We start from the raw sequence: 17380 nt of genomic DNA, 5'->3' as shown, positions 1-17380 counted from the left end.
TTGACCACAATTTGTGCATTATTATTAACTAAAGTCTGTATTCTTTCAAATTTTCTTATGTTTTTAATGTAATGTTATTTTTCTGCTCCAGGGTTACAGTTAGTTATATATTACTTTTTGTTATATTGCTTCCTTAGCCATCTCTTGGCTATAATATTTTCAATCTTTTTTATTGCCACTATTCTTTTGTTTTACCTCTGTGCTTCAGTGTGTATATTTTTATTGATCTGCCTTTCTCTTGGGCCCAATCTGTTGTTAAATCCATCCATTGAGTTCTTAATTTCAGGTATGCTGCTCTAGAATACTTATTTGATTCCTTTTGGTTGACTCCAATTTGCTATTGAAATTTTCCAGTCTTTTCTCTATTTTGTCTATCCTTCTATTTTGCTTTCTTTTGGTTATTGGCCCTTTGATATTGACTCTTTGTATGTCTATTAAGTTTTTGTTGTATGCCATCCAGAATAAACATATGTGAACACACAGCACTGCTTATTCATACATCATGTATGGACACCATGCCTGAACACAGGTGATACATGAGTAATATGCATAATGTATTGCCATCATTTATTAACGTACCATAAATGTTCAAACTGATGGCATCTTTCACCAGGAAGCATTCTCCTTTTTCTCTTTTAAGAAGATAGGATCATCTTAGCACTGCTGATTTAGGGCTGGGTTGCAGTTTCAATAAGACTTATTCTATCTCTCTGTTGCTTCTTTTCCTACAGGGGCTCTCCTGGGCATTTAGTTGAGAATGTTGTCAAGTCTTTGTCTCCTCAGGTCTGAAAAACTGTGGGGGATTTACTTCTGCCATTCAGAGGTTTTCAACTTAGCTCTTTTGACTCCCAAGCCATACTGCTTCAAAATTTGGCCTGTTTGGGGGAATAGTCTGGTGATGTATTTGAGACCCCTTCATTTCCCAGTTTTGTTGCTCTAGACATTTATGAATGCCAAAATCTATGTTAATTTCTCTACCCTTCTTGAGTGGCCTTCTGCAAGGGGTAAAGCTTGGATTCTCAGCCTCTAGCTTAGACTATAATTAGTAAGAGTTTAATTCCCTAGTGAGAAGTAGCTGTATACCCTTAGTGTCAGTTCACCATTCCCTTTAGAGCTTTCTTTTGCCTGTTTTGTTTTCAGGCTCCCTCACCTTCCTCATAAATCTCCATAGAAATTTCCCCCACAAATTGAGTACATATCAATTTAATAGCAAGTTTTATGTCTGTTTTACCTTTTCTATCAACTGCAGAGTCTTGATAATAGCAAGTCCTGTATAATAGCAAGTTCTGTATCTGTTATACCTTTCCTATCAATATAGAGTGTAATACAAGGAAGTTGTATTATAGTGAGAAAAATGGCAGACAATAGTATCAAAGTTTTCCGGAGAAGTCAGTTGGCTGGTTGACATCTAAGGAATCTCATGTTGTGGCATTTATATTAGTGAATTTCTCATTATCTGGGATGTGATCCTTATATTTGTAGTCTCAGAGACTTGAAATCAGTACATAGATGGATTCCCACCACTCAAGCTTACAAAGGACTCATGAGTTAAATAGAAGTTGGATTTATTATTTTACATTGATGTATTAGTCAAGGTTCTCCAGAAACAGAACCAATAGGATATCTATATCTATCGATCATCTATCTGTCTGTCTGTCTATCCATCCATCAAGAAAAATTTATCATAAAGATTTGGCTCACACAATACTAGAGTGCCAAAATAATGTATACTTATTTTAAAAGCTGTTATCTATGTATTACTTTTCAAAGTTGAATTGAATTATAGCAACAATATGTAGTATGATGTTTGCATAAAAGATAGCATTAATCAAATGAATGCTAGTGTTACCATGCAATAAGAAGGCGAGCAGCAGCACGATTGTCATTAGAGGAGCACACAAACATTTTGAAGTGGTATTTGAAATTCGAGACTGTTGTAGAAGTACAACAATGAAGGCATGAATATGCAACAGAACCTCCAATATGCCTAACAATTGTGCACATTCATGTTTAGTTTGGAACACATAGTATCGTGTGTGATGTGCACAAGGAACAATCCAGAAGGCCTCTCACAGCATCAAGCCCTGCAGTAGTTTGCCATAATCAGAAGGGTCTGGATACTGATGGAAACCCCTCTGAGCACTTCTTGTAATTGCAGAAGTCAAATGTGACTTGTATTTATCTTTTGCGATTGGTATATATTGAGTATTACAATTTTAATATAGTTTTTCCTTTCTTAAAATATGTAATTTTTTTGGCACCCTCTGTAGAGACTGAGAAGTCCCAAGATCTGCTGTCAACAAGCTGGAGACCCAGGAGAGCTTTTGGTATAGTTCCAGTCTGAGTCCAAAGATCTGAGACCAAAAAGAGCCAATGGTATAAGTTTTAGTCCAAAGGAAAGAGAAGACTGATGTCCTTCTCCAATCAGTCATACAAAGGGAGCAAATTCTCTGTTGTTCAGCCTTTTTGTTCTATTCAGTCCTTCAATAGATTGGATGATGTCCACCCACACTGGGGAGGGAAATCTGCTTTATTCAGTATACTGATTCAAAAATACTCTCACAGACATACCTGGAATACTGTTTAAACAGACATCTGGGCACTCCATTGCCCAGTTAAATTGCCAGATAAAATTAACCATCATAATCAAGTTCTAGAGCTACTAAGGCATTCAGATCTTTAAATCCTCTGCCTATATATATATAACCAAATTGTAATCCCAGTTTTTCTAGGCAAGCATAGAACTGTATTAAAGGGAGTTAGTGGTATTATGCAAATGTAAAATGCTCTTATATATTGCTATCTTACGAATTCTAGCTTCATGATTAAACACTACCTGCTTACTGGGATAAACAGGTCTAAGTAGTACTTGGTGTCATTCCCTTTTCTCCTAGACTATGTATTAAATAGGAAGGACCCACTAATATTTGCATCTTTTTTTTGAGTTGGAGTCTCACTCTGTCGTCCAGACTGGAGTGCAGGGGCCGCTCCCAGCCACCGCAGCCTCGACCTGCTGGGCTCCGGCGTTCCTTCCACCTCAGCCTTCCAAGTAGCCAGAATTACAGGCGCGTGCTACCACACCCGGCTAATTTTTTTATTTTATTGTAGAGATGAGGTCTCGCCTGCCCAGGCGGGTCTCGAACCCACAGGCTCAGGCAATCCACTCACCTCAGCTTCCCAAAGGCACAGGATGTTTGCATCTTTAGCTCTTCATTTTTCTATGCTCTATTATAATCATTTTACTTGATTAATCAATTTCCCCTTTATATGTATTGTTGCCATTAATAGGGTTATAACCAAGTGCCTTCCTGTACTACCTATTTATGATATCTCTACATCTTCTGTTATTTCTTGAGCTGGGTTTGTATTTTACCTATATTTTGTGTGTGTGTATGTATATATACCTATATATTATATATTTTTAAATTTTCAGTGTCCTTGTGGGGAAACTTCAGTATTGCTTCTATATACCTTCAACAGGTAAGTAGTAGACACCAACTAATGAACTTTTAACCACTCTTGAACTTAGAACCCAAGTCCTTTCTGAACAACTTAATAGCCCTCCACTCTGTCATTTTTAATTGTTAGCCTTACATTTTCTTTTATAAATGGTTATGTGACTGATCCCTTAATGAGCAGGTATTTATTTGATGTTTTATGAACCAGTGGCATTGGAGGATGTCCTAGTAAAACAACCAGACCATTATCAGAGACACTACACAGGGATGTGATCTTGAAAAACTGTTAGAATCTTGACTTATTGGGTGAGTACAGTTCCTCAAATGTCAAAATATATGGGATTATGAGATTTACACTTCCTCACTTGAGACTGTGCTTTGAGTCTAGGGACCAGAGATTTTAAAATGTTATCTGTGTACAGAGACAAGATATTTCTTTCCTAAGTAAACAGGCGATTTGTCTTATCTTGTTACCTTGGAAGCATCAGCATTCCAATGTCTCAGAATTTCTGAAGTTTACTTAGAACACAATTCTAGGCTTCACATAAACACACAAACCCATATTTTTTGCCAAGAGTAGAATATGAGCTTTTTAAATTAGATGTCACCTTTCAACTAAGAACCATATTAATAGGTAACAATGGGAAAATGAAGAAACGCCACAAAATGTCAGTCAAGAAAGAATGAGATAACTAACAACCAGAAGATAGGAATTCTTGTAAATAACAGTCCTTCTATCCATGATGATGATGATAGTAACAATAGTGGTACTAGAAGGTAGCTTTGAAAATGTTGGTTAGGGTCCTCTGTGCAGAGCCCCCTTATATGTATGAAAAAGACTGCATTCATTTGTGGGAACAACATCAACCTCATTTCTATATACCTTTGTTCATATTCTCATATATCTCTTTATCTCAGAGGAAAAGTTGATCAACTTCCATTGTTAATCTCTCTATTCTGTACTCCTGATTCCATTCTTTTCCACTTATTTCAGGACCTCAATTTAATGATTATTTTATGATTCAGTCTTTCCCAGTTCTTCAGCTCTTTTTCTTCTACTTTCAGACATTCAGTTTTTCTTGCTTTTAAAAGAACATGTTACCTAACAATAATTTAATGCTTATCTACCTTTCAAAATTATTCTCTTCTTTTATTACCAAACTGTTCAAACTTATAGTTCATAGCTTATTCTTATTCTGTTTTAATCTTTGAAGTTAGATTATTGTCTTCTATTCTTTTTACTAAAATTATTTAGAAGATATTTCTAAATTCTCCTTCTTAAATGGAAGTAGATTCATCTATCTTTATGAATCTTCTTTTGTAAAAAAAAAAAACCCTATAATTTATGTCAGTTTTTTTTTGTTTTTTTATTTGTTTCTTCTTTATGTCTTATCTACACCTATAGCAGATTCTTACTAGTATTATCCTAGTCTAGGCTCATATCATTTATAGTGTACTTTTTGCTGAATTTGAACGTAATTCTCTTATTATTTTTTAGATGGAATTAACAAGCATTTTTGTCTAAACAATCACATCTAAAAAATATTTATCATGTGACTGCTCTGAAAGAAAACTTCAGTTTTCCTGTTTCCTGCTATATGACACTGAATTTCTGTTTGTCAGAGCTCTTTATTATCTGATCCCATTTCACTTTCCTTTTGTTTTTTGCTTCTGATTTCCAAAAGCGTATATTTGAATTAGTCTCATTGTCTTTTAGTTACATTATATATTTTACTGTATCTTTACTTTTGATTTTACTATGTACTTTGTTTGTTGTTGTTGTTGTTGTTGTTTTGAGTTGGAGTCTCACTCTGTCACCCAGACTGGAGTGCAGTGGCCACTCCCGGCCACCGCAGCCTCGACCTGCTGGGCTCCAGCGATCCTTCCGCCTCAGCTTTCCGAGTAGCCGGAATTACAGGTGTGCGCTACCACGCCCGGCTAATTTTTTGATTTATTGTAGAGATGAGGTCTCGCCTGCCCAGGCGGGTCTCGAATGTACTTTGTTTTAATCATTTAATTTCTTTAACCACATCTATTGTGATATAATTAGAAATAAATTTTGTCTTTGTTTCTAATTCCTAGAATAGACCTTTAAAAATCCTTGGAACTTCCTAAGTGATGGGACTGTCTTTTGTTGTTGATAACACACCCCGTTTGATCACACTTGAGTTTATGATTATGAGGTGAAATAGAATGAGACTCCTAGATAGTCTCAGAAATAGGTCTGATCACTAGAAAGACCAAGCAATTAGAGAACTGGAACTTTCAACAGCACTTACCAACTTTTCAGAAGAAGGATGGGGGGATGGAGATTAGACTCTATAAAACCTCTTGAACAGTGAGATTTGATGAGTTTCCAGGTTGATGAACACATCAAGATGCTGGGAGGGCAGCATGCCCAGAAAGAGCATGGAAATTTTATGCCCTGTCCTCTGTCCTCCTTGCCCTGTACATGTCTTCCATTTGTTTTTTTCTGAATTTTTTCCTTTCTTAATAAGCTGGTAAATGCAACTAAAGTATTTTGTCAGTCATTCTAGCAAATTATTCTGTATTCTGTCAGCCATTCTAGCAAATTATCTAACCCAAGGAGGGAATCATAGGACCTGTCAATTTATAGCCTGTTGATCAGAAGTATGGGAGGACCAGGCTTTTGATTATCATCTGAAGTGGCAGTCTTGGGGGCCTGAGCCCTTTAACTTAAGGGATATGATGCTAACTACCGGTAGATGGTGTCAGAATTAGAATTAATTGTAGGACCTCCAGTTTGTATCCAGAGAGTTGGACACTTGGTCAGTATGGTAGAAAAAACCCCATATGTTTTAACACAGAAGTGTTCTGTGTTGAGTATGACTATAGAAAAGAAAACAGTTTGTTTTGCTATACAATTTGTTGGAAATGTTGTTGAGTACAGAAATAGAGTTTTCCAGACTTGTTTATAATGAACTTTTTCTCCTTTTAACTTCCCTGTTAATCAGTACCTATATTGTATAATCTTATGTTTTATTATAGCTTTGTTTTATTTTTATTATATTTCTTTCCGTAATGAGTGAGTCTTATTTTCCCCTTTTATATTTCAGAAGAAAGAGATAGTATCTTCTACTTAGTCCTGGATACCATATCCAGAGTCAGAGCATCAACTCCAAAGCAGAGAATTTTTGAAAAGTAAACAATGTTATCATATGATGTTAGACATGTTTTCAAATGAAGTTTCCTAATACTTTGCATTAGGAGAACCAGAACTTGATGACTAGTTATAGAAACATCAGTATAACCAGATTATAAGAAAAAATAATTCAAGAGGAAAATCATGAATATAATAATTTGGGTGAAATATTTAATGTGAGCCCAAACCTTTTTAAACAACTAAGAGTTTTTATTAGAAAAGACCTCATAACAGTAGTCCTGCCTTATCCATGGGGGCTACATTCCAAGGCTCCCAGTAGAGGTCTCAAACTGCAGAGAGTAATGAACCCTAATTGGATTCTTAGTACTACTTACTAAGTGACTAATGAGAGGGTAATGTATGCAACATGGATACACTAGACAGAGAGATGATTCACATTCTGGGAAGAACAGAGCAGATGATAAAAGATGTCATGACATTACTCAGAATGGTGCATAATTTAAAACTTATGAATTGTTTATTTCTGTAATTTTCCATACAATATTTTCAGACCAAAGTTGACTGTGGGTAACTGAAACCATGAAAAGTGAAATCATGAATAAGGAAGGACTACTGTAACTATGACATAAATGGTAAAAATTGTATGCATAGTTCTGCTTCTGTTGACTTTTTACAAGCCAACTCATGAATGAAACATAATGTGTTTTATTCAGAATATATAAGAAAGGATGCATTTTTATTTCAAACCTCTCTTATTCTGGAAAGAATTTAAATGTAAAGCCATAATGCAGTACTGATGGAACCTGAAAAAATTTGTATGAGTGAGTCTCATAAGTATACTGAATGTGAGGAAAGCTACACTTGTACTGCATCCCTTACCCAGCATCAGAAAATACATATTGGAAAGAAAACTTACAAATGTAAAATATGTAGTAAATCCTCAGCCAGAACATTCATCTTATTCAACACCAGAAAACACATATTAGAGAGAAAACTTACAAATGTAAAATGTGTATTAAATCCTTCAGCCAGAACACTAATCTTATTCAACATCAAAGAATACATACTGGAGAGAAACATTATGAGTGTAATAAATGTGGAAAAGCTTTTAGTTAGAGCACTAATCTTATTTATCATCAAAGGTTCCATACTGGGGAGAAACCTTTTAAGTGTAATAAATGTGGGAAAACCTTTAGTCATAAGTCATCCCTTAGAAATCACGAGATAATTTATACGGGAGAAAAACCCTATCCTTGTAATGAATGTGGGAAAGCCTTCAGCCATATTTCAGCCCTTACTCAACATCATAGAATTCATACTGGAAAGAAACTATATGAGTATACTGAATGTGGGAAAACCTTCAGCTGTAGTACACGCCCTATTAAACATTAGGGAATTCATTCTGGGGAAAATTCCTACCAGTGTAAGGACTGTAAGAACGTTTTTTGCCATAGTACATCACTAGTTCGACACTGGAGAACTCACAAAGGAGAGAAACCCTATGAATGCAACGAATGTGCGAAAGCCTTCAGTCATAATCCAACCTTCACTAAACGTCAGAGAATTCATACTGGAGAGAAACCCTTTGAGTGTAATGAATGTGGAAAGGCCTTCAATGAGAGCGCCCATCTTGCTGAACACCAGAGGATGCATACTGGAGAAAAACCCTACATTTGTAAAGAATGTAGAAAAACCTTCAGTAGAAGTACACACCTTACTGAACATCTAAAAACTCATTCTGGTGAGAAACCCTATCAATGTAATCAATGTCAGAAACTATTTTGCTATAGAACATCACTAATTCAGCGTCAGAAGACTCATACAGGAGAGAAACTCTACCAGTGTCATGAATGTGGGAAATCCTTCAGCTTAAGCTCAGCTCTTACTAAACATAGGCAAACACATAGTGGGGAGAAATCCTATCAGTGTAATAAACGTGGTGATGTTTTCTGTTATAGTACATCTTTAATTCAACATCAGAAAACTCATTTCAAAAATGAAACCCTAGCAGATTAACAAATGTGAGAAAGCCTGCAGCCATAGGTTATCACCCATTAGCATTCACTGTGACAAGAAATCATAGGATTATGTGAGGAAAACTTGTAAAACATTCATTTACTCAATATTATACTTTTGTACTAAGAAGAAACACTTAAAATTAACTTAAAATGTGGTATTGAGTGAAAAAATTCATCCAAAACTGAGGCTTATTTTTTAAAGACATATTTAGAAAATTATTTTCAGAGATAATTTATTATAAATGCATTTGCATATAATAAAATCCTCCTAAAGTACACAAAAATTTTAGTAGGATGATGAGAATTGTTTACTATATACATAATCCCTTTTTAAAGTAATTCATACATAATTTTTCAGTGTTTAAGAAACACTTTTATAGAGGATTTGAATAACAAAATTGACAAATTTGATTAATAGCCATAGCCAAAGAATGTTTTCTCCCCCAGAGATACTATCCATTATTTCTAAGATTCATGGAATATATTTAAAATGGACTATATATATGGATTTTTGAAAATCCCAACAAATTCTCAGAGGGAAATATTTGTGACCTCTCTGATTATTTTTTTATCACAATTCAGTAAAAGTAGAAATGAACAACAATTAAAAGTTTCACCCAAACAGGATTTATAAATTAAAAATAATTTTTAAGTTAATTTTAGGGTTAAATGATAAATCCAAACAGAAAAATGCAATTATTAGAAAACAATAAAGCTTGAGCATACATTAAATATTCAATTTAAAAAGATAGGAAAAATAATTATGTAAACTCAAAGAAAATAAAAATAATGCATTAATAAAGATGAAAGCACACGTTAATATATTAGATTTTAAAAGTATATTTGATAAGTCAATTGACAAACTTCCACCAAGTAGGAATAAGGAGAAAATGAGACAAAAAATTCAGAATAGGAAAAGGATTATTAATACAGATGGAAAGAAATTTAAATAGTCTAAGTCAATGATTAACAAAGGAAATATAGCAGTTTATTAAAATCAGTACTAAGATACATCCTAAGGCTCCTAGACTATTTCAAAAGTAGAAATCAACATTAATAAAGAAAAAATACATCTTAATAGATGCAGTAAGATCATTTGATACAACTCTACACACAATGGTGATTTTATTTTTACAAGTTATAAATAAAAGGAAACTTCCTTATATTGATAAAGGACATGTATTACTTTCTATTCTCCAGAGGCAGATGATAAATGATAGATAAATTGAGTTATTTACTATAAGAAATAGGTTCACACAATTGATGGATGATACAAAGTTTAAGATCTGCAGTCAGCAAGCTGGAGACTCAGGAAGGCTGATGTTATAGTTTCAATCTGAGTCTGAAGGCCTGAGAGTTCTGACGGCCAGGAAAGCTGATGGTATAAGTTCCAGTCAGTGTTAGTCCCCAGGCAGGAGAAAACCAATCAGCCAGCTTGAAGGCAGGGAGAGAATTATTTCCTACTCAGCCTTTCAGTCTATTCAGGCATGCGATGGATTGAATGAGGTTCACTCTTTTGGAGAGGGAAATCTGCTTTACTCAGTCTATTGACTCAAACATTGACCTCATCCAGGAATACCTCTACATTCACACCTAGAAATACCAGTTATTCACACCTAGAAATAATATTTATTTGGGTACCAGTTATTTGACTGGGCTCAGTCAAGTTGACATAAAATTAACCATCACAGCATATTTACCAGAAACCCACAGTAAACACCATGAATAACTAGAAGCATTCTTACCAGAGAAAAAATTAGACAAATGATATGTGATGTCACCACCATTAGTCAATATTATTCTCAAGTTCCCATACAATTCAATTAGAGAAAAAATAAGTTAGTAATACTTTATTTCCCCAGTGCTCAGTGCAGCTGGCTGTAATAATTTAAAAGAAGAGAAAATCTCATTATTTGAAATATGTTTGGTAATTAGAAAAGTCAACTAGTTGAACTACTAAGGTGACATGTATAGCAATGTACAAAATTTTTAAACTTTATTAAGTAGAAGAAATAGAAAATGTGGATAAAATGACATTTACAATATTGACAAGCAATCTAAAAATGCCAGGAATAAAAAAAAATATGATTATAGGAGAAACCTTTTTCTAAAGAACATAGAATATTATAATAAATGAAGAGACATAATTGGAAAGAAGTGATGTAAAGATGCCAATTTGTCTTTGGTTTGTAAATTTAAATCATAATCTAAATGGAATCTGAAAATAACTTTATTGAGATATAATTTACATATCCTTTAAAAGTATGCAATTCAGTAGCTTTTAGTATATTTATAGAGTTGTGCAACTATTACCACCATGTAATTTCAGAATATTTTTAACATCCAAAAATAAACCCAATACCCATTAGCCCCATTTTCCCTCACCCACCAATCTGTAGCAACCACTCATCTATTTTCTGTCTATGTATTTACCTATTATGGCCCTTGCATATAAATGGAATCAAAGTATGTGCCTATTTGTGGCTGGCTTCTTTTCCTTAGCATACTATTTTCAAAGTTCATCCATGTTGTAGCATGTATCAGTACTTAATTTATTTCAATGGCCACATAATATTCCATTATATGAATATGCCACATTTTTATCCATTCATCAGTTGATGGACTTTTGGATTGTTTTCAGTTTTTGGTTGTTTGTGTACAAATTTGTATGCATATATGTGTAGTACATATGTGTGGTACATTTGCGTGTGGTACATATCCACACACAAATTGGAACATGAAAAGGGCAGCCATCTTTAGTGATTAATGAAGATGTCACAAATCCCCACGACTTCCTTCTGTCAAGGGAGAAGCATGGGATTAGAAATAGGGTATTATGACCAATGTTAGGATGTTCTAAAATGGGCTTATGGTAGAAGGAATAGTAAGAGTGATAAAAAAAACTTTAAGAACTTCTCTCTTATTTCCTCAAGTGCTGCTAAAGAGTATATTGCTCTTGGGGTGGGGGGGGTCCCTTGAGAGAACACAAAAAGAACATCAGTAGAAATATTGAATGCTAAAACTGGCCTTTATGTAATTAAAAAATAAGCAATGATTTTCATCTGTCTTAATCTTCATTTCAAGTGTGTCTTTGACTTAAAAGAAAAGCATCTTTGAAAAGCATCAGTAAAAGTCTGTACCACTATACCTAGTCATCCACTTTATAGGAGTAGGTGGTCTGATATAAGGCTTTACAAGGATTTCTGAACAATGGCTGCTATAGTTTGAATATTTTTTGCCCCCTCCAAAACTCATGTTGAAATTTAATCCCTAATACAACAGTGTTGGGACGTGAGGCCTAATGGGAGATGGTTAGGTCATGAGGACTCCCCTTCATGAATAGAATGCCACCATAAAATGGGCTTGTTGGAGTAAGATTGCACTCTTCTGCTGTTTTCTACCATGTGAGGAGCAGCATTACTCCCCTCCAGAGGATGCAGCATTCAAAGCATCACCTTGGAAGGAGAGATGGGTCTTTCCCAGACACCAAAACCTGCCAAATCTTGAAATCCCCAATCTCCAGAAAACAAGCACTAGGCCCTGTGTGACTGGCTACACAGGTTGCATTCCCACGAAGCTAGCCCTGCTCAGCACATGCACAGTCATATGCAATTAATTAGCCTCTCAGTTTACAGACTGGTTCCTGCTGCTTAGGAATCAGCTTCTGCAGACTTGGGTACTCCAGAATTGCATGGTGAGAAGAGCAGGGAACCTGGTGATGGCCTACGGCAAGGCTACCCTAAAAGCATCATCTTCCCACTGAGTCACATATGCCACCCGTGGATACTCATGGGAGGGTGTCCCCCAGGGCCTATAGCTCCTCCAGTGTTATCTCCAGTGCACCCATATGCATGAAGAACATCTACATTAGGTTGGGCATGCAGGCTTCCAGAGACATGGCTGTGCTGTGCTGAAGGCTTTACATTATTTGGTCCCTTTTATGTGATTTGGGCTGCAACTTTTTAGTGTAATGTTGTTACATTATCTTTTGTTCTAAAAGTTTTGGTTTTCCTTGGAGTTTTTTGTGGCTGTATATAGTTCTACTGTATGTACTGTTCCCTTATTTATTATGTAACTGGCAGAAGTGAAAATTGCCTGTTAATTGTTTCCCTTCTCCTCTTTCTCCTCCTTTCCTCCTTCTCCTTTTTTTAAACCATGGAGACACACTCTGGAGCCTTTATCCTTTCCAGTTGGATATTTGTTTTTGTGCCAATTTTTTTCTTTCATCTTGGGACTCCTTTCATTCCAGGCATTCTCTTTCCTTCTTTCTTGTGTATGATCTCCTGTTTCTTGGACACCAGATCTTTCTTTTTCTTGGCTCCTTCCTTTTGTGAATTTTTTTCTTCAGCAATTTCCTGAGAAAGGATATATGAAAGTAAAAATTTTCAGATTCTCACATGAGAAACTTCTTTATTCCATTATTATATCTGACCAATAGCTCGGCTGGATATAAAACTTTAGGTTAAAAATCATTTTCCCTCAGAATTTTGAAAGTATTTCTCTATAATTTTCTAGCTTCCAGTGTTCCTGTTAAGAATGCCATTCTGCGCGGGTTCGAGACCCGCCTGGGCAGCGAGACCTCATCTCTATGATAAATCAAAAAATCAGCTGGGCGTGGTAGCGCATGCCTGTAATTCCAGCTACTCGGAAGGCTGAGGCGGAAGGATCGCTGGAGCCCAGCAGGCGAGGCTGCGGTGGCCGGGAGCGGCCACTGCCCTCCAGTCTGGGGGACCAAGTGAGACTCCAAATCAAAACAAAAAAAGCCATTCTGATTTTGTGTATAACCTTTCTTTTCTCTGCAACTCTTGGGTTTTTTTCTTTTATTTTTTTCTGGATTCTCAAATTTAAGTGTGATGTGCCTTGCTTTTGACTTTTTTCGTTCACCAGTATATAAATTAGTGGTTGTTATCATTTTACATTCCACCAGTAATGTATGAAAATACTGGTTGCTCTACATTCTTCCAGAATTTCATGTTGTCAGACTTTTGTTTGTTTTTGTCAATCTGATTACTGTGTAGACATATCACATGGTTTTAATTTGAAAATATAAATAAAACTGGGCAATACAGTATAATGCCATCTCTATAAAATAATAAAAATAAACTACTTAGTCAGGCAAGGTGTATTCCTAGCTACTAGCACCTATAATTCTAGATACTCAAGAGGCTGAGGTGGGAAGTTTGCTTGAGCCCAGGAGTTTGAGGTTACAGTGAGCTATGATCATGCCACTGTACTCCAGTCTGGACAACAGAGTGAGCCCTGTCTCTAAATATTTGGTTATACAGGGGTGCCAAAAATGTATACACATTTTAAGAGAAGTAATCTATGTACTTACTTTTCGAAGTTGAATTGAATTATGGTAGCAATGTGTAGCATGACGGTCACTCAGCCATACTTCTGCCATTTTCTTTGTCCTGTCTTTCACATAGTTATGCTAGCATTCATTTGATTAACACCATCTTTTGAGTGAACATCACACTTTAAATGTGTATATATATGTGTGTATGTGTGTGTGTGTGTGTGTGTGTGTGTGTGTGTGTGTGTACATATTTGGTACCCCCTGTATGTATAGAATGCCATTCTGGTTTTGTATGTAACCTAATTTTTTCTTTGTAACTCTTAGACTCTTTTCTTTTTCTCTAGATTCTTAAATTTAAGTGTGATGTGCCTTGCTTTTGACTTTTTTCCTCCACAAGCATATAAATCAGTGGTTATCATTTTGAATTCCATATATATATATATCAAAATATCATTTCAGTTCCCTTCCACCCAAAAGAGAGTGGTAATGGTAATGTCCCTTTTGGTTGAGGAATTTGCAAACCAAACTTGTATACATTGTCACTGAAGGTATAAATCTGTGTAAGCTTTTTGGTGGGCAATTATCTATTCAACAGATCTTCATTTAATGTCAGGCACTGTCTTAGACATGAGTATAATAGAGAATAAGGCAAGGCCCTACCTTCTTCAAAGACAGAGACAAAAAGACCAGGCATGGTGGTTTATGCCTATAATCCTAGCACTTTGGGAGGCCAAGGTGGGAGAATCACTTGAGGCCAGAAGTTCAAGACCAGCCTGGGTAACAAAGCAAGACCGCATCTCTACCAAAAAAAAAAAAAAAATTGAGTGGACGCCGCTAGAGCTGCAGCAGCAGCAGTGGGCGTTGCAACGGATTGCACTGGTTGTCTCCGGAGCCCACTTCTATGGCCCCCCTCACTGCACAGGCTGATGGTTGTGCAACTGGTGCCATGTCTGTGAGCGAGATCTTCATGGAGCTGTGGGTTTTCTGGGTACCAAACAGGACATCCAAGAGGAAATCCAAAAAGTTGTGCAGAGTTTAGAACAAACAGCTTGAGAGAGTTTAACTCTACTGCAAGGGGTCCATCAAGGTGCTGGGTTTTAGGACATTCCAAAGAGGCGTTTGAAAACTTGAGAACACTTTGGTACAGCAAAAACACATTTAACATCTTTGAAGACCAAGTTCCCTGAACAGTATTACAGATTTCATGAGCACTGGAGGTTTGTGTTGCAGTGCTTGGTCTTCTTGGCAGCATTTGTTGTGTATTTGGAAACAGAAACACTAGTGACTTGAGAAGTAGTTACAGAAATTCTTGGCATTGAGCCAGATTGGGAGAAAGGATTTCATCTAGATATAGAAGATTATCTCTCGGGAGTTCTAATTCTTGCTAGTGAACTGTCGAGGCTGTCTGTCAACAACGTGACTGCTGGAGACTACTCTCCGCCCCTTCACATCTACACCTTCATCAATGAGCTGGATTCTGGTTTCCGCCTTCTCAACCTGAAAAATGACTCCCTGAGGAAGTGCTATGACAGATTGAAGTATGATGTGAAGAAAGTAGAGGAGGTGGTCTGCAATCTCTCCATCCTTCAATAAGGAGGTGGCAGCTGCTTGTGTTGAAAAATAGGAGGCTCTCCCTGCTTCTGGTCTTGGTGACCTCAGAAGGTGCCAGGAAGGGGTGAGCACAGTGTCTCTTACGGTCGTTAGGATGCCCAGGTGCTGAGCACTACGCTTTTCTTAACTAGTTGTGTGGTGTGAGTATCAGAATTGAAACACTTTTTTGGGAGTTAAAAAAAACAGCCTTTACTTGGACAGACATTTCTTTGTTGTTTAGCATTTATAAAGTAACTACTAAGTAAACTAAAAAAAAGATACTAACTCTAACAGCAGGGGACTTGAATACCCTACTGAGAGCCCTAGATAGACCATCAAGGTAAAATACCAACAAGGAGATCCAGAACCTATACTTGACACTCAACCAAATGGACTTAATAGATACCTACAGATTATTCTACCCAACAACCACAGAATATACATTCTACTCATCACCACATGGAACATACTCCAAGACTGATCACATCCTTGGGCATAAATCAAGCATAAACAAATTCCATAAGGTTGAAATCTTGCCACGCACATTCTCAGACCACAGTGGAATAAAAATAAATGTCAACACCAACAACATTTCCCCAAAGCCCACAAAGACATGGACCTTAAATAGAATGATGCTGAACAACTACTGGGTCAACATGGAAATCAAAACAGAAATTGAAAGATTCCTGGAAACAAATGAAAATGAAGAAACATCTTACCAAAACCTCCGGGATGCCCTGAAATCAGTTCTCAGAGGGGAATTTGTATCTCTACAAGCACACATCAAGAAAACAGAAAGATCAGAAGTTGAGAGCCTAACAAATCACCTAAGGGAGCTGGAAAGAGAAGACCATCAAAACCCCAACTTTAGCAGAAGAATTCAAATCACAAAAATAAGAGTCCAAATACGGGACATAGAAGGCAAAAATATCATAGAAAACATCAACAAAACAAAAAGCTGTTTCTTTGAAAGAATTAATAAGATTGATGGGCCCCTAGCCAGAATAACCAAGAAAAAGAAAAAGCTCAAATAAACACAGTCAGAAATACAAAAGATCAAATCACAACTGACCCCGAAGAAATACAAAAGATGATCAGAAATTACTATGAACACCTATATGGAAACAAACTTGATAACCTAAATGAAATGGAGAACTTTCTGACATCACACAACCTCCCCACATTGAAACAAGAAGATATTGAGACACTAAATAGATAATAATAAACCAGGAAATTGACTCTGTCATACGAAAACTACCTTAAAAAAAAGCCCTGGATCAGATGACTTTCCAGCAGAATTCTACAAAACATACAAGGAGGAGCTGATTACCAATCCTACTGAAAGTATTCCAGGCAATTGAGAAAGATGAAATTCTCCCCAAATAATTTTACAAAGCTAACATCACACTGATACCCAAACCGGGTAAAGATGCAACAAAAAAAGAGAACTACAGGCCAATATCCCTTATGAACATAGATGCAAAAATTCTCAACAAGATTCTAGCAAATCGGATCCAAAAACACATCTCAAAAATCATCCACCATGACCAAGTAGGCTTCATCCCCAGGATGCAGGACTGGTTCAACATTTGCAAGATCATGAATGTCATTAAACACATCACAGATGTAAAACAAGAACCACATGACTATATCATTAGATTAGAAAAAGCTTTTGATAAAATCCAGCATCCTTTCTTGATAAAAACCCTCAAACACCTAGGTATAGAAGAAACATACCTCAAAATAGTAAGTGCCATCTATGATAAACCCACGGCTAACATCTTGCTAAATGGACAGAAACTGAAAACATTTCCTCTGAAAACTGGAACAAGACAAGGCTACCCACTCTTGTTCAATATTGTGTTGGAAGTCCTAGGTTGGGCAATTAGAC

At 36.2% G+C, this 17380-nt stretch overlaps 1 protein-coding gene and 1 pseudogene across 1 annotated transcript; both read left to right on the top strand.

Moving 5' to 3' along the window:
* Nucleotides 1-7378: 7378 nt before the first annotated feature.
* ZNF883 (zinc finger protein 883) lies at nt 7379-8598 on the top strand. The gene is given in 2 exon segments (XM_008064595.1): nt 7379-7466; nt 7550-8598. Coding segments are annotated over 2 exon segments (1137 nt in total).
* A 6247-nt stretch (nt 8599-14845) lies between these two features.
* On the top strand, nt 14846-15368 carry LOC103266991 (annotated as a pseudogene).
* The last annotated feature ends 2012 nt before the right edge of the window (nt 15369-17380 follow it).

The sequence above is a fragment of the Carlito syrichta genome, unplaced genomic scaffold, assembly GCF_000164805.1.
Source record: "Carlito syrichta isolate Samal-C Ts95f unplaced genomic scaffold, Tarsius_syrichta-2.0.1 Scaffold307755, whole genome shotgun sequence".
Classification (NCBI taxonomy): Eukaryota; Metazoa; Chordata; class Mammalia; order Primates; family Tarsiidae; genus Carlito; species Carlito syrichta.
The sequence above is the reverse complement of the archived record's forward strand: the minus strand, read 5'-3'. Positions and strand labels throughout refer to the sequence as shown.